General features: G+C 39.0%; 1 protein-coding gene across 11 annotated transcripts in view; it reads right to left on the bottom strand.

Annotated features, from left to right (window-relative positions):
• Window positions 1-20,967, bottom strand: part of NRXN1 (neurexin 1) — a 743,394-nt gene that overhangs the window by 408,022 nt on the left and 314,405 nt on the right. For 6 of the 11 annotated variants that reach the window (XM_068402316.1, XM_068402638.1, XM_068402729.1 and 3 more), the window contains one exon: window positions 19,325-19,528. In XM_068402316.1, coding sequence (XP_068258417.1) covers window positions 19,325-19,528 — 204 coding nt within the window. Of the gene's footprint in view, window positions 1-17,078; window positions 17,106-19,324; window positions 19,529-20,967 lie in introns of all 11 variants that reach the window. The other 5 variants (XM_068402153.1, XM_068402237.1, XM_068402487.1 and 2 more) reach the window with 1 other exon arrangement.

Below are 20,967 nucleotides of genomic sequence, written 5' to 3'. Positions count from 1 at the left end.
TAAGAATCCACACTGGAGTCTTTTCTAGCTAGTGCTGCTCTTATTCATAGCTGATTAGCTTGTCAACTGACTTCCTAAGTGTCTTCTATCACCTGCAAAAAGTTAGCTGGAGATGCAAGAATACTTCTTCCCCTGAGAGCCCATGGTGTACATCTCTATTGTTCCCTCCTAGGAAACAGCATACTTGCTTTCAAGCTGCTGAAATATTGCATAGCAAAAACTGCATGGACAATTCAAAGTATGGCAGTAACCACAACACAAATTCAACACATAATTTTCACCTATACTCAACAATCACAGTCCTTAAATTTTTGTAAAACTAGAATTCCTTAGATGGTAGCGAGCATAACATCTACACTTGTTATTCTTAATTTCTGATCCAATTTCCACGAGTCACACATTAACAGTTCATGGCACATAAGCAAAAGATGGAATTGTTGACTTACCTATTTGGTCTTTCTTTTCCAGGCAGATTTTACTATCACCAAGAAAAGACTTAATGTGCAGAGACAGAGAGGAAGTTTTAACTAATGAAATGTTATTTCTACATACATGCCCTTCACTCCTTGGAGGAAAATCTCACAGAATATAAAATGAATGAGAAATAATAATAAAAAAATTAGTATAAGCTATATTAATACCAAAAAATTAGTATAAGCTACATTAACCACAGCTCCCTCTTTTCTTTAATAGCTTTTTCTCATTCCATCTCTTGGTCTTCATCTTGTGTCTTGTTGCTTCAGTACTGCCTAGACAAATAACTGCTGAAGAATTCTTTGCACACTTCCCAAAGGGGACTGCAACTCAGAAAGCCAACTTTATCTTGATGTCTCAACTGAACAGAGTAATATCTCCTTTGAAGAGACTTGTCTGATGTATTGAGGCCTAGAAATCAGCTGGAAGGGAGCATAAGTTAACCTCTTGAAATGTCATCCAAAAATGAAATGTGCTTGGATGGGAATTTTAACAACTACCTGAATATAATTCATTAAAGTCTTTGTCAAGAAGAGGTGATACAGAAGCGGTTACGTGGTTCCAATAATAAGCTACTAAGTGCTTAAAATGTTATGATAGATGTTTCATGCATTTTAATAGATACAAATGCAAAATATGCTAGATACAGAGTAAGTGTTTTTAATATAAGAAACTGCTCATCAGTGACATGCACTGGGTAAATGTTTTTAACACTATTAGCTCTTCAAAAAAAGCACATTGAAAAATGAATTACTGTTCTTATAACATTAATAGAGAATGATATTGTAGCTAAGTGCTTGCTAGACTTCATCAAGATTGAACTTACAAAACGACAACTTGCTACAGAGAAGTGAAGCAATGATAAAATAGCCCACCTTTTCGAAACAGTCATACAGCTAAAACTAATACATACTTACACAATATTTTATGCAGACACAACAAAGGAGGGCCCATCAAAATGCCACAGATGGCTCAGAAAACAGGTTCTGTGAACTCGTATTTATGCAAGTAGGCAGAGAACTCTACTTCTGCATTAAGAGTGCTACGTATGGAAAAGACAGACAAAGGTTCTATTGCCCATATAATAGTGTTCACTACTGTCTATACTCAGCTCCCACTGATCTTAATGCTTAAGGAGTAAGGCAATTGCTTGCCATGGATTTATTTCAGACTTCTAGCACTACAAATGTATCAAAATAATTTTAATTTAATTAAAATTAGTTTGGTACTCCTTTTTTTTTCCTCTTTTTATTTCTTTGATTGAAGAAGAGGTAGTCAAGCTTTCCCTGAGCAACTTGGTTCTCCTACTCACACCAAACTGAGAAACAGGATCTAATCTGACCCTCACTGAAGTCAGTTGCACTTTTTTTTAAAATGTAGAAGTGTTCTGTTCATAATGTCTATTAACATGAGAGGGAAATACAGAAACTTCGCAATTCACCTCAACATATGTTAGACCTATTGCAATGTTCACTGGCTGTGTTAGTGAGAACCAGACATCTCATTCAAATTTCAATCTCTCTGATTCTATATTTTCCCCTCTCCCTTATCTCTTACCTGTGTATATCCATTTCATTCAAAAAAACCCCAAACACTTGTTGTATGAAATCTTTACAATATATTAGGACAGGATGATGGCTGTGAGCAAGCGATGTGTTGATGAGAAAAGCAGTATCTACCTGCAGAGAGATGGCAATTTGGTTTTCCTTGAAAAGTTCTGGAGATAAGCACAGCAGCATTGATTCAGTAAGGCATCATATTCAGAAAAAGCCCTATGCATCTTCTTAATATACTTAAGTGCTTTCTGAAGTAGACTATTAATGATTTTAGTATCTTTTTAGACAGATTTGTTTGGAAAAAATCCTAAGTTTCTGTCACCTAAAAAAACCTCTTCAAACTGTAATCCTATAATAGAAAGACTGCAGTATTACTCCATACAATTTTCATTTATAAGCATTTCTAAATGTTTTCCACAAAGTATTAACAAATGAGCATCACAATAGCATTATTTCTTAGAAACAGAGAGACCTAAGAAACAAATTAGGAATAATGTGAGAAGTGAATATACATGTTTATACATGAAGTCTGACAGTTTTTCCAATCTGAGTATAAATTTAGAAGCACTATCAACTAAGCAGTGCTGAGCTACTGTTATTTTTTCTTAATGCTGAATGCTAACAATAATTTTCTTTTTAAAGAGCTACAGACCGAAATTTCTTGCCAGAAAAACCTTGGTACACTAAGTAAAAAAAAAATTATTCACAACTCTTAGCACATATGAAATAACCAAATTAATCAATGATTTATCCTAACTTGACTGGTTTTGTCAGTTAACTAACAATGATTTATTGAGAATTTATTGAAATATTGGCTTCTGTCATCTACTGCCGTCTGTGTGGTAATACTCTAATTTTCATAGAATCTGATTACAAAGCTTAGAATAACTGTATACAAACCAGCTGATGACAGATTTATATATTACTTTCACTAGCAATTTCCTGTTTGCTCTGAACACAGGGTATAAACAAGTGATAAAATGTTTAGGAAAAGAAGCTGCAAAGTAAGGGAGGAAATGGCACATAAGACAAAAGCTGCTATATTGAATGTTACACCTGAGTTCTGTATTGTCTTGCATTCTGCCTTTGATGATGACCAGCAATTGATGTTTAGAGAAGAAGGGAAAAATATTAAGGGACTTTTCCCTATTTGCTGCCAGCTTCTAGCAGCTAGTAGCTTACAGACTTTCTGAGCTAAGGCTGCATCCAGGTCATCAACTTTGATATCGATGACAAACTTCTGTTCCATTAAAAAAATCTGTTTGGAAACATGAGGGTGGGTCTTGCCAGGTGAGACCAGAAGTCCAACCAGCCCAGCACTGTGCTTTCAACAGCAGCTAAGAAAAGCAGAGCCACTGTATAGTAATTACTACTTTAATACAGCCATAGCTTCCAGTGACTAACATATTAGGGACTACTGGAGGTACAGAAGCTACCTTATCACAGAAATTCCTTGATGTATTTCAATTTCATACTACTTCTTAACTTCTTGATGCTTCTTGTGGCTGTATAATCATATCTTTATAAAAATATATTCATATTCTCTCAAGTATCTTCTTTTTTTCCTAGCTCGCCTAGCTCCTCCATATAGGAAAGCCAATCTATACTTGGAATCCTCCCTGTTGCAGTGCACTGTATTTTTCCTATTCATCATGAGGAACAGGAACTAAAATCACATGCAGCATTCAAGATGTGGATAAACAACGACTGCACAATAGCATAACGCTGATTTCTGTTCTGGTCTTACTTCCTTTCTCCATAGCTACTAATATCTGTTGGGATTTCTGGTCACTTCTGAACACTGAACTGTTTTACAATAGCTATTTACGATGAGTGCACAATTTCTTCAGCTCAGTGCTAACAGACCCCATTGCTGTGTTGCATAATTAAGGTTACTTATTCTAGTATGAACTACTTTGTACATATTGATATTTAATTCCACCTACCATTTTACTATCCAGTCATTCAGCATTTTGAAACCCTTCAGAAAACCCTCCCATGCAGTATTTCATTTGATTTTCCGAAATAATCTCATTGCGTCTGCAAATATTATCATCTCAGTGTTCCTCCTCTTCTCTCAAACATTCATGAATATGTCAGTAGAGATTCCTGTGGGACCAGTTGGTAGCAGAGCTTTACTGTGAAATGACTGCCATTGCAGTCCAGTTTACTAATATGAATGATGTTACATTAGCTTTTATTCTTCTCCAGAAGAAAACAGTATTCAGTTGCTTTGCTATTACTGATTAGAATATCACTCCTCAATGTCCCCACAAGATTAGACTATAACACCCACTTTCTGTCAAGAAAAAAATTGTGAGAATAATTTAAATCACCAGTCCTGAAATGCAATTAAGTCAATCTTGCTTCTCAAAAGCTAAATGAGAAAAACATGAGAAAGCCACTTTGGTGGCTTTCTACAACAGGGTTACAGCACTGGTGGACAGGGGAAGAGCGACTGATGTCATCTACCAGGACTTGTGTAAAGCATTTGATACTGTCCCACATGACATCCTTGTCTCTAAATTGGAGAGACATGGACTTGACGGATGGACCACTCGGTGGATAACGAATTGGCTGGATGGTCGCACTCAAAGAGTTATGGTCAACGGCTCGATGTCCAAGTGGACACCAGTGACGAGTGGCGTTCCTCAGGGGTTGGTATTGGGACCGATCCTGTTTAACATCTTTGTCAGCGACATGGACAGCGGGATTGAGTGCACCCTCAGCAAGTTTGCCGATGACACCAAGCTGTGCGGTGTGGTGACATGCTGGAGGGAAGGGATCATAGAATCATAGAATGGTTTGGGTTGGAAGGGACCTTAAAGATCATCTAGTTCCAACCCCCTTGCCACAGGCAGGGACAACTTTCCTCTAGACCATGTTGCTCAAAGCCTCATCCAACCTGGTCTTAAACACTGCCAGGGATGGGGCAGTCACAGCCTCTCTGGGCAACCTGTTCCTGTGTCTCACCACCCTCATAGTAAAGAATTTCTTCCTAATATCTAATCTAAATCTACCCTCTTTCAGTTCAAAAACCATTCCCCCTCGTCCTGTCACTACTTGCCCTTGTAAAAAGCCCCTCTCCTGGATACCATCCAGAGGGACCTTGACAGGCTTGAGAGCTGCGCCTGTGCCGAACCGCATGAATTTCAACAAGGCCAAGTGCAAGGTCCTGCATGTGGGTTGGGGCAATCCCAAGCACAAACACAGGCTAGGCGGAGAATGGATTGTGAGCAGCCCTGAGGAGAAGGACTTGGGGGTGATGATGGTAGATGAGAAGCTCAGCATGAGCCAGCAATGTGTGCTGGCAGCCCAGAAGGAAACTGTATCCTGGGCTGCCTCAAAAGCAGCATGCCCTTGGGCTCTGCTGGTAATACCTTGGCAGCATACCAATGCTCAGAGCCAGCTGATATATAACCACACCATGGCCCTGACTCATAGAGCCTGAAATATACACCAAATTGAAAACCATCTATACTTAGCCTTGTAAAATTGAACTATACACTGAAATATCACAACTGGAAAGTCTATTGCTTTTCAGCAATCTTGAAGTTTCTAAAAACATGTGGTAGTGCTAAAAAAGCAAGTCTTTATCTGAACGTATACCTAATGACTTTTTCACCTTCAATTAGGGCAACTATCCTTATTGTATGAATATTCAAATTCACTTAAATAACCATATGTTTATGATTTTCCTGTTGCTTTTTTTACTGTGTTTGGCTATTGCAGAGCACATCACTGTGCCTTGAGAAAGGCACAGATACACTACTATTATATATTTGATTATTGAGGCCCCCATTCAATCAGTCATAAAAAACTGATCTTTAAATAGTCACTTATCTTTAAAGTGCCATAAGTAGAATGTAGGACTTAAAAAAGATAAAAAATAAGAGGGATGAAAAAAGTGAAAAGAAAGGAAAGCAGCATACACACAAAGAAGAAAAACGTCTGTTTTCTAGTAAGAGAACTTGAAATGACATTTTATTGACAGCATGACAGAAGACTAATGGAAATTTTCCCCTCTGCTACCTAACAAAAAGCAAATACAGATGAGGGTTTATAAGCAGCAAGTAGAGTCCAGGCATGGAAATAAACTTTACTGCTGTCCTTCATGTAGGCTGGAAGATAGAGCGAAGCCTTCAGTCCCTAGCAGCTGACTTTGAAAGCTTTGTCAGTAGGGAGAAAGTAAATTTGATAGACCCTTAAATGGTCAGCCAGCAAATCTAAAGCACTTATTTTAACTTTAATGAAGGTTTGAGCTTTTGTTTGGTATGTTAATATGGTAATTCTCTTCCATGCCCCAGCTAAGCAGGTTCAGGCCTGAGCTAGAGGGGAACTTATGGGTGCCTCACCATTGGCATTGACAAATGATACATGTGCAAGACTATTCTCAAGATTTCTTTAATATTAGCTAGTTGATTAGCAAGGTGATGACGTTGTTTGGAATAGTAGGATTCTCTCTATTAACGCCTGGCTACGAGACAGGTGCTACAGGCAGGGCTTTGGGTTCTTTGATAATGGCTGGTTTTATAAGACAACAGGCGTGACAGTGATACATGGGAAAGGTTTATGTCGTAGGGGCAAAAGGGTTCTGGGACAGGAATTAGCAGGGCTCATTCGGAGAGCTTTAAACTAGATTCGAAGGGGGATGGGGTGGTAGCTGGGCTTGCACCACTGGGGCAACGCTCTAGTGCTGAGGTAGACCAGGAGGCCTCCCATCCCCCTGGGGTGAAATCAGGGGGTGAATCTGGGATGAAATCGGTGTGCCCAGCTCGCTCCCTGAAATGCCTGTACACCAATGCACGCAGCATGGGGAATAAGCATGAGGAGTTAGAAATCCGTGTTCGGTCGGGGGGCTATGATCTAGTGGCAATTACAGAGACTTGGTGGGATGCCTCGCGTGACTGGAATGTGGTCATGGATGGCTATGTCCTGTTCAGGAAAGACAGGCCGCTAAGGAGAGGTGGTGGAGTTGCTCTTTATGTGAGTGAGCAGCTAGAATGTATTGAGTTCTGTCCAGAGGCGGATCAGGAGCGAGTTGAGAGTTTGTGGGTGCGAATTAAGGGGCAGGCTGGCAGGGGTGATACTGTTGTGGGTGTCTATTACAGGCCACCGGATCAGGATGAGGAGGGTGATGAGGCCTTCTACAGGCAGCTGAGAGCAGTCTCGCAATTACAGGGCCTGGTTGTTGTGGGGGATTTCAACTACCCTGATATTTGCTGGGAGGCCTACTCAGCCAGCCATCCCCAGTCCAGGAGGTTCCTCCAGTGCGTTGATGATAACTTTCTGATGCAAATGGTGGATGAGCCAACTAGGAGAGGAGCGCTGCTGGATCTGATCCTCACTAACAAGGAGGGTCTGGTTGAAGAGGTGAAGGTTGAGGGCAGCCTTGGTTGTAGCGACCATGAGATGGTAGAGTTCAGGATCTCATGTGGCAGGAACAGAATAGCTAGCAGAATCACAACCCTGGACTTCAGGAGGGCCAACTTTGGCCTTTTCAAGCAATTGCTAGGGGAAATCCCATGGGACAGGGTACTAGAAGCTAAGGGGGCCCAAGATAGTTGGTTAGCATTCAAGGACTGCTTCTTCCGAGCTCAAGATCAGAGCATCCCAACAGGTAGGAAGTCAAGGAAGGGTACCAGGAGACCTGCATGGTTAAACAGGGAACTGCTGGGCAAACTCAAGTGGAAGAAGAAGGTGTACAGATCGTGGAAGGAGGGGCTGGCCACTTGGGAGGAGTATAAGTCTGTTGTCAGAGGATGTAGGGAGGCAACTAGGAAAGCTAAGGCCTCCTTGGAATTAAACCTTGCAAGAGAGGTCAAGGACAACAGAAAGGGCTTCTTCAAATACATTGCAGGTAAAGCCAACACTAGAGGCAATGTAGGCCCACTGATGAATGAGGTGGGGGTCCTGGAGACAGAGGATAAAAAGAAGGCGGAGTTACTGAATGCCTTCTTTGCCTCTGTCTATACTGTTGGAGGCAAAGAAGGCGGAGTTACTGAATGCCTTCTTTGCCTCTGTCTATACTGTTGGAGGCTGTCCTGAGGAGCCCCAGACCCCTGAGGCCTCAGAAGAAGTCAGGATAGAGGAGGAATCTGTCTTGGTTGATGAGGGCTGGGTCAGGGACCAATTAAGCAACTGGACGCCCACAAATCCATGGGCCCTGATGGGATGCACCCGCGGGTGCTGAGGGAGCTGGCGGAAGTCATTGCTAGGCCACTCTCCATCATCTTTGCTAAGTCGTGGGGAACGGGAGAGGTGCCTGAGGACTGGAGGAAAGCGAATGTCACTCCAGTCTTCAAAAAGGGCAGGAAGGAGGACCCGGGTAACTATAGACCGGTCAGCCTCACCTCCATCCCCGGAAAGGTGATGGAACAACTTGTTCTTGGTGCTGTCTCTAGACACATCAAGGATAGGGGGATCATTAGGGGCACTCAGCATGGCTTCACCAACGGGAAGTCTTGCTCAACCAACTTGATAGCCTTTTATGAGGATGTTACCCGGTGGATAGATGATGGTAAAGCTGTGGATGTGGTCTGTCTCGATTTCAGTAAAGCGTTTGACACGGTCTCCCACAGCATCCTCGCAGCTAAACTGGGGAAGTGTGGTCTGGATGATCGGGTAGTGAGGTGGATTGTGAACTGGCTGAGGGAAAGAAGCCAGAGAGTAGTGGTCAGCGGGACAGAGTCCAGTTGGAGGTCTGTGTCTAGCGGAGTTCCGCAAGGGTCGGTTCTGGGACCAATTCTATTCAATATATTCATTAATGACTTGGATGAGGGATTAGAGTGCGCTGTCAGCAAGTTCGCTGATGACACAAAACTGGGAGGAGTGGCTGATGCGCCAGAAGGCTGCGCAGCCATTCAGAGAGACCTGGACAGGCTGGAGAGTTGGGCGGGGAGAAATTTAATGAAATATAACAAGGGCAAGTGTAGAGTCCTGCATCTGGGCAAGAACAACCCCATGTACCAGTACAAGTTGGGGACAGAGCTGTTGGAGAGCAGCGTAGGGGAAAGGGACCTGGGGGTCCTAGTGGACAACAGGATGACCATGAGCCAGCAGTGTGCCCTTGTGGCCAAGAAGGCCAATGGCATCCTGGGGTGTATTAGAAGGGGTGTGGTCAGCAGGTCGAGAGAGGTTCTCCTCCCCCTCTACTCTGCCCTGGTGAGGCCGCATCTGGAGTATTGTGTCCAGTTCTGGGCCCCTCAGTTCAAGAAGGACAGGGAACTGCTAGAGAGAGTCCAGCGCAGAGCCACGAAGATGATTAAGGGAGTGGAACATCTCCCTTATGAGGAGAGGCTGAGGGAGCTGGGTCTCTTTAGCTTGGAGAAGAGGAGACTGAGGGGTGACCTCATTAATGTTTATAAATATGTAAAGGGCAAGTGTCATGAGGATGGAGCCAGGCTCTTCTCAGTGACATCCCTTGACAGGACAAGGGGCAATGGGTGAAAGCTGGAGCACAGGAGGTTCCACTTAAATTTGAGGAAAAACTTCTTTACAGTGAGGGTAACTGAACACTGGAACAGGCTGCCCAGAGAGGTTGTGGAGTCTCCTTCTCTGGAGACATTCAAAACCCGCCTGGACGCGTTCCTGTGTGATATGGTCTAGGCAATCCTGCTCCGGCCGGGGGATTGGACTAGATGATCTTTCGAGGTCCCTTCCAATCCCTAACATTCTGTGATTCTGTGATTCAAATTTTCTTGTGTCCTTTATTAGTTCAAGTTTCTATTTTTTTTATCTCAACAACTATAACTGGATAAGCAAGGGGTAAAAAATAGCTGCCTTTTAGATAACTTGAGTATTTCCCTGCAAGATTTCTGTGTTTACCAAAGCATACATTTTAGCTGAGAAGTCAGTATATCACAAGACCGATTTTTTTTAATCACCCATTAAGGAGGAGAGCTCACACTCAGAAGTCCAATATACCTTCACTGTTACCTTCTCAGACTCCTCCCTCAAGACAAACTACATCCACATGAAATTTCACAGAAAGCCACAACACAAAACAGATTGCAAACCTTTGTTATCTCATGGGATATGTGTGTGGTTAAAAAGCACAGCATCCCGTCAGCTGGCATCTCCTAATATGTATCCTCTTCTTGATACTGAATGGCTTTTCCTCAGGCTTGAACTCCCTGCAACTGGGCCTCAGATATTTCCTAGGTTCAACTTATAGCTTGTTTTATGAGCCAAATTCAGGAGAGAAGGAAAATAGTTGTGATGTATATAACTGAAGATGTAGACATTTACGCAGAAACCCTTCCAATGTTTCCCTTCAGATGTCTGAAATATCTCTTCCTTAACTGATATAGATTAAGCATTCCACATCTCAAGAAGTGATGTTTCTGCCTTTCTGTCAATAACATGTATATTCTTAGATACATGTATATTCCAGGATATTCTTGCTTAGTTGTAGGCCGGATGAATTCACTTTGGGACAGCGTAAGTCTGCATTGCTGAAAAAAGCAATCCACTCTCTCTACCAGAGGCTGGTTTTCTACTGTCTCCACACCATTCCTGCCTCCCCCCTTCTCCTGTTTTATTCTATGGCAGGTGTCCATATGTGTTGTGTGATAGAACTGCTCAGAAAACTGCACCAAGTCCAAATCAACGATTTTGTTAATGGGTCACTTCTTTAGTCAAATTCACCACATGGACACTTGAACATTTCTGCTGGCAGCAAAGCAATAGGCAATGCAAGAGCAGGACCAGCAGACAGGGAGAGGGTTAGAAGAACACAATTTTAAAGGAAACGAAAAACATTTATTTAAGAGATAGATGAAATTCTGCAGCACAAACTCCAAAGAACGGTATATGGAGCATTTGAAAAAGGATCAGCACTGGCCCTGCTGGTTCCCTCTGCATTCTCAGCTAACTCACTCCTACCATTCAAGGAGCACAGATGACTTTCTCAGAAATATTTTTGAGTGTTAACATCTATCAGCATTTGAGAAATGCCTACCGCATATTTATGACTTTCATAAAAAAAGCCAAGGCATAGACCTTGCCCTAAGTGCGCCCAAGGAGCAGAAGAAGGTTACAAGTGAGGGGAAATAGTTACTACTTTTCTCTAGAGCAGGTGGGCAAGTAGACTGCAGGAAGAGGTGAATGGCTTTGACATCATACCTCCAGTAAACCAATTAATATGATGGGCTTACATGGCATAACCTGTGCAGCATCACTTATTTTCACCCTATGTTTAACAGAGAATGAGGAATCACAGAATCACAGAATCACAGAAAGATCTCTCCTAAGCAACTTCTGTGGCTGTACAGAATAAATTATGGGCTGTCCCTTAACAACTTTAGTCCTCTTGATTATGTTTATACAGGCTATTTTACTTTCAAACCTGAATTATTTTTCCAAGCCTAGATGTTTTCAACTACACTTCACAACAGAGTGCCTGAAACAAGATACAGGATGGTATTAGTACAGCTTCAGGACTAAGTTCTAAGGACTCCAGTTAAAGGCTCTGAGTAAAGAAGCAGTTTTCCTTTTTTGTATGTCTTTCAACATGTTTCCTTTGATTAGATTCAAACGATGGTTTCTATTAGCAACTAGTAGATCATAATCAGAACCTGATTGAAAAGGTCCATGAATGTTTTCAGATTTGTTGCACAGCAGCAGACCCTGGTTTTCAGGAAATCATGTGAAAAAGGGTCTTTAAAGTGACATTGATGAATGAGAAGGAACCAAATGACCTCATGTTCTAAATCTGCAAAGTATAGCCAAAGCTTTAAAAGAATTATTCATTATTATTTCAAACTCTACAGCCCAGCAGAGGGGTGTCCCTGACTGAACTTGCAGTGAAAGCACCCTGCTGATTTGCTGTATGTACTCTATGGTAAAGGTTTGTTGCATATTTTTAACAGGCTGTCAGCCATACTGAATGAGAAAAAGATCAAAACCATCTCACACAATTCACAACCACTGTGTAAGAAAATATGCCAAATATAAAATCTTACATTTTGGGGGGAGCTACAATATTGTATCATTTTAATGATTTTCTACTGCCAAAACAACAAAAAAGGAACAAATAATATATTCCAATAATTCTTTTCACCAGACTGTGAGAAGCTAATACATGGAAATGGATTAGTGATTTGCTTATCACAGTAGATTTTGCAATATCCATAAGACCACAGCTGAAGACTGTGGACTTTGCAACAAAATGCATTTTTATAATCCATACCTTTCAAAAGGATGCATAATCTTCATTTAAGCTTTCCTGATGCTTAAAATCTATGTGCAAACTGAAAATATACTGTAATTGAACACCATTGTTGGGTCTTCAACACATATAATTCTCCTGCTATTTACCAATAATCTGACATAGCTCCTTGTCATGCTCTGGATTGGTAGGATACCTTGTAACAAGAAAAAAATGCTTCAGTAACAGATGTTACATATTCCAAATAGAATAATTTAATTTAATCATCTGTAATGTGCACATCTCTAGAACAGCAGTTTTAAAAGGATGGATGTACAAAACAAGGAAAAGAGATCAAGGATTAGAGGGAAAACACAGAAATGAAACTGGGTGAGAAAATAAAGTGAGAGAAAAAAAAAAAGGATATAGAGAATGGATAAAGAACTAGGTAGACACAGAAGGAGGAGTGCACGCAAATACAAGTGAAGGGGCACTTCACTGGAAGGACAAGCAGCAAAGCCTCAAAGCCCAGGAAATTGTTCCTAATTTGGAAAGGTGGACACCCAGCTAGCAACGTCAGTTGATACATTCCCTGGGGAATAGTATATATGTATATACTGCCACAGTACTCTCTGCTCCCTCCTTCCTAACATTCTGCAATTCTTATTCATTTCTTACGACAGTCCTACATCTGAGTATAAGTGAACTCAGCAGTATTACTCTATGAATTATTGCCTACAGAAGCAAAACTGTGTACCAGAGAACTGACCTAAATCACTCACTCAACCTGTGCCACTAGTTGAACAATCTTTCACAGCAGCATTCAAAAAAGTATTATCCTGTATCTTTTCATGTTGAACAAAAGTATCAGATTCGGAAATGAGAGTCAGCTATTTACCAGTTCACAGTTAACATTATTATTTGTATAATGTATCAATTAATAAAAATTCTATGGTTCTACTCTGCTGACTCATATAAAAATGTAGACAATTTTCAGAAATTATAGCAATGCAAAAAAAGGTGAAATAACATGCAAAACTGCACACGCCTGTGAAAAAAAGTATCTTGCACATAAAACCCAGCAGCCTCTAGAGTTATAGCACCTGGAATTTTTCAGATGCTAGTGTTTTGGAAGCATTAAAACTGGGATAAAAAAGGGAATTTAAATTAAGTCAAGATAATAGCCCTTAAGATTGCAGCAGTGAAAAATATGGAAATACAGCACACTTGTATTTGTTCACAAGTAATTCAAAAACTGTTATCGATCTGCCACGTAAATTTTATGGGATGAAGTTTTTTCACTAAAAAATACTACGGAAAAAACCATTCAATTCAATAGGATTCACCGATGTTTATAATTTATGCTTTACACTCTGCAATCAAAAGGTAACAATTACTTCCCTCTCTGAAAGGGAGAAATGTTATTTATTTTATTTTTTTAGCATTTTTCCACAGGCAATTTTTAAGGATTAACTCATCAATTTTGTATACAATGTGCAAGAGCTGTACAGCAATCAGCTTACAATTCTTTTTACAGAATGACTAGCACCAAGAAATTATGCATATTCTTGTTATTTGAACCAACATTGTTCACCTCAGTCTTATTTTTAAATGAATTCCTCAGTCTGTGAAAACTAAAACTGAAACCATAGCAGCCATCTCTGTTCATGACGTAAGTTTTCCCTTTTCTCCTAATACCAGTCTCAGCATCGACCTACATGTACCTGCAGTTTGAAAGGACCATCTATTCTACTGCCTGACAGACAATTTTGTTGTGTAAACTTGCAGGTCTGAAAAACACAATGAAGTGATTTTTAGGGATGTACAAACCCAGCACTTCAGCAATGCTATCTTCTGATTGACATGAGACAGAATTTCTAGTGATGTAAAGTTTTATAAAGACACCAATCTTCTAACTTAGCAAAAATAAAAAGTTTGACTTTTAATATGCCACTCAGTTCCATAAAAATGGCATGAAGTGAATAGTGTCCATAATATTGTTAATGAGACAGAAGCTCCATAGCGACCTGACATCTCATTAACATTTTTAAATTTTAAAAAAGTTTGTATTTCAAACAAGGAAGACCACAAAATGCCACCTCTTCTGCAACACAGGACATTAGTTAAAGATGAAGGCATGACAAAGCGTAGAACAAAATCTCAGCTCTGACCAATCAACAGTTGGTCATTCGATCCACAGTAAGGAGAAGACAGGTTGCAAGCTGCACTCAAGGGAAAATGGGAGGAGGTGCAATATTTTATTCACTAGGTTTGTAATTCACTGTGGGAAATAAGGTGCTTACATTCACGTTTTCCTTTTCTTCTCTCAAGCAAAACATAAATTTTTGTTTCTGTTTGGTTTTGTATTTTTTTTAAAGCTGTCTTTCCAAATTCAAACCAGATAGTTTCATCCTGACCTTAACTCTGTTACTAGTCTAGCTATAATAAATAGTATTTCAGTCCCAACAGTGAAATTATTTTAAGATGACCAAAATGGTTGGACTCAATGATCCCAGAGGTCTCTTCCAACCTGATTGACTGATTGATTTCTAAGTAACAGAAATGGGAAAATCTGAAAAAAGTTTCTCAAATATGAAAATCAGATTTACTTCTATCAACATAAAATCAGGATTGATATACATCCAGCTCTCAGTAGACCCTAGAAAGATAGGCACTAAACTATTATAGTGTTCAACAAATTAAGACTCAAGTTCTGCATGCGGTTGCTTTGAAACAAATTGTGTGTGTTCCACTAAAAACCATTATTATTGTCTAATAAGCAAGCATCTTCTAAGGACTTCTTAGAGCAATAATTCTTCATAATCTAAAAATTAAAACACAGAAATTGCTCATGAAACATTATCTGGTTGTTGAAAAACTACAGTGAGTGCTGATAAGAAAGCATTGTAGTACTTACCGTACCAAAAGCTCACAAAAACCTGTTCAGTACACAAGCACCAAAGGGAGATGAAACTAATCATGAAAGTTCATTTCTAATAACAGAAAGGCTATGAACAAACTGTAAAGAAAAATAACTTATGAGTATTTGATACCAAGGATATTTTATACAGAGGTTATGCTGCTTCTGTGCGAGACCAAGAACTCATAATCGCTAATTCAATTCAGTACATACATTTCTCCTGTTTATAATCCTCTAATTGGAGGCTTATTATTTATTCTGTATTTGCAGGCTCTCTTTTGATCCAAAACTTTCTTAAATATGGAACTTAGAAATAATTTTAATTTATTTTTATGACACCTCATTTTGTCCAAAAGAGATTAAAATCCAAAACACCTATTGTATTGTGGCTTTATTACTTTTATTTTTTCTATGTTAGTAATTCCCTTTTAAGAGGGATCTTCTAATTTTATTAAGGAAGTTAAGAAAAAAGTAATATTGCTTTTCCTAGGGAAAAAGGAATTTACCAGCAGCAGGCAAACTCATTACATTTTTGCTCCAAAAGCTGCTTGTCTTATACTTGGAAATCTTTTTCTAATTGGGACTTCATCAGGAGAAAAAAAAATAGTGTCCTGTGACAGACCAACAAAATGTTTCTGAGATTTTTCATGATCTTATACATTTTGGCAATGGACAATGGACATTTTTGGCAAGTAGAAATATTTTTATAACTGAACTTAGAAAATGTTTTTATAACTGAACAATTTTTTTTCTCCTTTTTTTTTTTTTTTTTTTTTTAAATATGAGGACGCTATCTTTATGCCTTGGTACCTGCAAGTATTTCCTTTACTTTATTGAAGTCTGTCTGAATTTAAGTATGGTTTAGATTAAAAGCTTGCCCCAAGAAAACTTTGCTTTTTAATACAAATGCCATATTTTTGTCTTGTAAAGACATTCATTGCAAAATCTATTAGCAGATGACACATTATAAATAACTGCAACTTGTTTCGTGGACTTTAAAACTATTATGGGGTGTAATGTTAATGTCTTTTTGGAAACTATTAACAACTACAAATTCTATGTACACAGTTTATTGTTTGTTTCTATTTGCATAAAGCCAGTCCTCTGGCCTGCAAAACCTGTTAGGAAGGGAAAGAAAAAACAACCCAAAACTCAAATCTACCATACTTACTATCAATAATTTTGTTGACACCATTCAGGAATTCCATAGACTCAAAATAAAATCACAGTCCTTTTTCTCCTTTCAGAATATAGCCTCTTAATCCAAATAATATCAGAGAAGTTAAAATTTAGTCCATTCATCTGGCAAATGTTTCCCTCTGTTTCATAAACATGCATATCACAGAGAAAAATTGTTCAATTTAAGGTTTCTTACATGATTAGAGTGTAAAAAATCATCATAGAAATACAGTTATTCTCAGACTTAATAATGTCCTTGTTGTAATGTATTACATTTCCACAAAACAAAGATTTAGCAAAACCAATTGTGTTGTAAGCAGACAGTAAATACAGCTAAATTGTCTAGGAGGATTATAAAATAGAAAATCTTCCACTACGGACAATTATGTTCCAACAGTCTCACCACAAGTTTGAGGTAAAATGTCAAGAAAACTAGAAGGAGGATGGAAAGGAAAATATGTGACAGCTTATCAGAAATGTTGGTTCAAAAATTCTATGGCTACTGCCATAAAATAGCCTGTCTAGAATAATACAGTACTACAGGTAGCTTTTCCTCTATGTATGTTTACAACCTGTAGAATACTTCCTTTTTTAATATTCTAGTTAAAAGTTATATCCTATGGGAAGGACCAAAAATACACACTAGGGTTTATGATGACTTTTTACACAATGATAATTAATCATCACATTTCATAAATAAATTATCAAATGCTTGCAAGCTGTCCACAATCTTTTTCATCTAGTTTGCATATTTTATAATGGTGGAATAACATTTTAAAAAGTTTGAATAGGCACTTACTGGAATTACAGTTAATCCTGATACAGTCTAGATGGGGAAGAATAGATGAAAAATGAAAATTTATCCTTCAAGGTAATAGCTGCAGACATCCAATAAAATCACAGTCCACCCTTCCGGGGACAGACACATGCAAATATGGCCACTCCATATCATCAGTCTTACGTACTGTTATAACCCAGATATACTGCGATAAATCTTTATAAATAGAAACGACAAATAGGGTAAAAATGGCCAATTTCAAACAAAGCTACATGGTGACAAATCTAAGTGAAAAATCAGGATTAAAAGTCAAAGATGCTTAACTGAGGCAGGCTGCAACTTTTTCCCCATCTGTGAAAGAACAGGTAATTTCTCTCAATGCAATTAGAAAGTGCTCCGTCACAATGGGTCATAGAGCAAGCCAGGCCACAATCAGACATCTTGGACAACTTGTGTATAGTATACCTCAAAGGCTGATCTTCAAAAACTACGTAGTAAAATACAAAGCTCATTTCCCAGGCCTATAAATAAGTTTTGTGGGTTTGTATTTTCTTCGTGTATAGGCTTAAGCAATGAACAGTAACTACATTTAAAGATACATTAATATACAGAAGTTAATCACATATTTATAAACACTGATAATTAGAGAATACTGTCTATTTCGAGGTTATTTCCTCACCTGACTTAAAAAAGAAAAAAAAGGAAAAAAAAAAAGGAGGGGTGTTAGGGGAAGAAACAATATTGCTAAGGCATAGATTTATTTACTTCCTTGAACTATAGAAGTAGGTAAAAATTGACAGAGGGTGATGTTTTGTATGTAAAGCGAATGACCTGATCTGTAGCAGGGTCCTCTGCTAGGCATTTAACATCTATTACTGAAGAAAAAAAAAAAAAAAAGAAAAAGAAAAAAAAAATCTACGCCACGCTACGTGGTTTGTACAGCTACTCCTGGTTTATACCTTTGAGGAACATTTATACCATCAAACCTAGATTTTGTTTCCATATAGCTGAGTTTGTCATGTGTCGTCAACCGCATCAGAAAAGTGGTTGCAAACAGCCCAGGACCAGGACCTGCACATCCCCTTCGACAGAAAGCGCGGCGGCGGTGGGCGGGCGGCTCCGCGCAGCCTGCAGCGGCCCCGGCTCGGCGCTAGAGGGGACCGGCAGAGAAGAGTAAACAAGGAAACCCTGCGCTGCTTCTGCTCCCTTCGAAACCTAAACACCAAGGCAGTATTTCAGTGAGCAACACTTTTATGAAGTGGAGGGCTAGGTAATTATTTTCTTTTTTTTTTTCTCCCTCGTGCTTTCTGGAAATCATTTTATCTGCTATTAAAACAATAAAATACTTAATACCCTTTTAAATAGCATCCCACTGAATGGGAATGACTGCACTGAATGTGCATATTCCCGAGTGTACTTCTGTTCTCTTTCACATCCTGACTTGGATTTATTCCTAAGCACGGCAGAAGCGCTTTAATTTATTTACTACTTTTTTTTTTTTTTTAAAACTAGAGAAAACTATAACCTAATATTTTGTCCGTCATATTTCAAACCAAGAAACCCTTTTTATTTTTTTTTTTTTTCTGTAAAAGGGCTTGTGCCTCCTGTGTTCACATGGCTGTTTGCTGAGGGCCGCAGTCTTTGGGCATTGAAGGGTTGTGTTATCATTCGATACTACAAAAATACCACTACAGAATTGTTTGAAAAAGAGGAGATGGATTTACTATAGATTTGACACCTAAAAAAAGGAGACCAAGAAATCCATCAGTGGGAATATCTAATTGCAACATTTTCAGCATTAAAACTAGAAATTCTTTGGTACATTTGCATGTTGTACATCAATTGGTGGAGGTAAAACTGAACTGACCCACATATACGTTGTTTCTGCTTGCACATTTAAATTGTGGAATTGCTACTGTGAAGAAGTTGTGGAGGGAGACCAATTTTCCACAATGAAGAATAATAATTTAGCCCAAAAATACCACTGATGAACTAGTCTTCTCTTTTTAGAATACACAATAGTACAAAAATATTGTGATGGATTATGTTAAGACTATATAAAGAATATAAAAATGCAAAAGAAAACAAAATAAAGTATAATAATGGGCATGTATTTGTGTGTCTATGTACATATGCAAATGTTGCAGATGTGTTTATATATCATTTCAGTTTACTTTTAATGCTAAAACAGGCTGTTTCATAAATGTTTGCAAGCAAAAAGAAAAATGTAAAGAAAATGTTAATTTCTTGGAGGAAGAGTTTGTTACCTAGGTTGACCGTTAGTTTAACTCGTCCTGCATCCAACTCTAAACGAAGGGTATCTGCAGATTCCCTAGAAGTAGTTGCCATTAAAATGCCATAAGCTCGCTGAGACCTGAACCGTAAAGAAACATCTTCGGCCTCTGTGTGCATCACAACAGGGAGTTGTATTTTCATAAACATACTTCCATCATAGCTTAAAATTGTTGCCTCTGAAACCATAAAGGAGAAAATCAGTTACTGAAGAATTATATTGTATTTACTAAAGCTGCTCAAAGAAAAGATGGTAAATGTATATTAACTCAGTATGATACAGAAAAATTATGTATTACATATTACAATTATTACTGGGAAACATAAGCAAAGTTGAGCTTGTTTTTTTCATTAGGTTTTTTTTGTTTGGTTGGGTTTTCTTAAGTGGCATATTTTGGTGCTTTTTAAAGAAACTAAATTGCTCTTTTAACAAAACAGTCATTCACATATGCATCTTCAAGCAGATGGGTAAAATCACATGTGAAGAAATGCTTGCAAGACTAGGCCTGTACTACTCAAAATAGGTCAAAGCCAGTTAAAGCTATTCCAGTAAACCTTACAGCCCATTAAAAGGTCCCGACTATCATCCGCCTAGGTAATTACCTTAGGATACTTGATGTATAAACCTATCAGGATTGCTACTACCACAGTTACAGTTATCATCTAATTAGCAAAAAGCCACCCGAAATGGGTAAATATCCCCAGCATGGTTTGGACGGAGTGCAGATTGCTTCACAACCACAACGACTGCGGTACGATAGAATCAAAAACATGATATTGTATGAATGTACATGTAATGTATGAACATTGCAACAGCCTCAACAAGAGGATCGAGACTGGATTTGGCATATTGAGGGTAAGATCTTAAAACCCCTAACACAAGCAAATAACTGTCACTTTCAGATATCACAAGAAACCCTCATGGCGAGTGGCTCTGGCACAGAGCGGTCACAGTCTGTTAGACCCCAGAGCGACCAGTCACGTCTTCTTTTCCCAGCCTCCAGGCTGGTAATGAGAAAGGCAGCAGAAAGACTGCTCACAGGGAGGCACAGCAGTTCCTAGAAAGCAAAGGACACATCTGTTTCTGAAATCTATTAGGAAGTCCTGTTTTGCAGGGCAATCAAGCATTGCGGCCAGTTAACCACCACAGCATTTGGAAACGGCTCTTAGGCCTATGGATGGTGGCACATTATGGTGGAAGCAGCACTGAACAAGCAACATCCTTTACCCCAAGCCAATAGTGAGTAAGCAGACCGCCAGGAATTTCAGTAGGCTCTGCAGTAACACACAAAACTAACTGTACTACATAACTAAAACCACTACCTGAATGGCAAAATATACTATCTAAATGTGCCCCATTTTATGCACACCTGATTGTTTACCTACCACTAATTCACTAGAGACTTCTAAATTCTTCCATGTGTCTCCTACATTCTTTAGAACAGGCTAAATGAGCAACAAGCAGAAAGAGAAGACAGCAGAGAACACCTAGAGTAAGCTTCTCCATGCTTCAATTTGTCACAGTGTAATGGAGACACTTATCTACAGCAAAGGTGTATTGTGGTCCTACATACAATAATATTTTCAAGGACTGATACTATGTTTAATCAGTATCGTA

The sequence above is a fragment of the Nyctibius grandis genome, chromosome 1 (genome assembly GCF_013368605.1).
Source record: "Nyctibius grandis isolate bNycGra1 chromosome 1, bNycGra1.pri, whole genome shotgun sequence".
In the NCBI taxonomy this organism is placed as follows: Eukaryota; Metazoa; Chordata; class Aves; order Nyctibiiformes; family Nyctibiidae; genus Nyctibius; species Nyctibius grandis.
The sequence above is the reverse complement of the archived record's forward strand: the minus strand, read 5'-3'. Positions and strand labels throughout refer to the sequence as shown.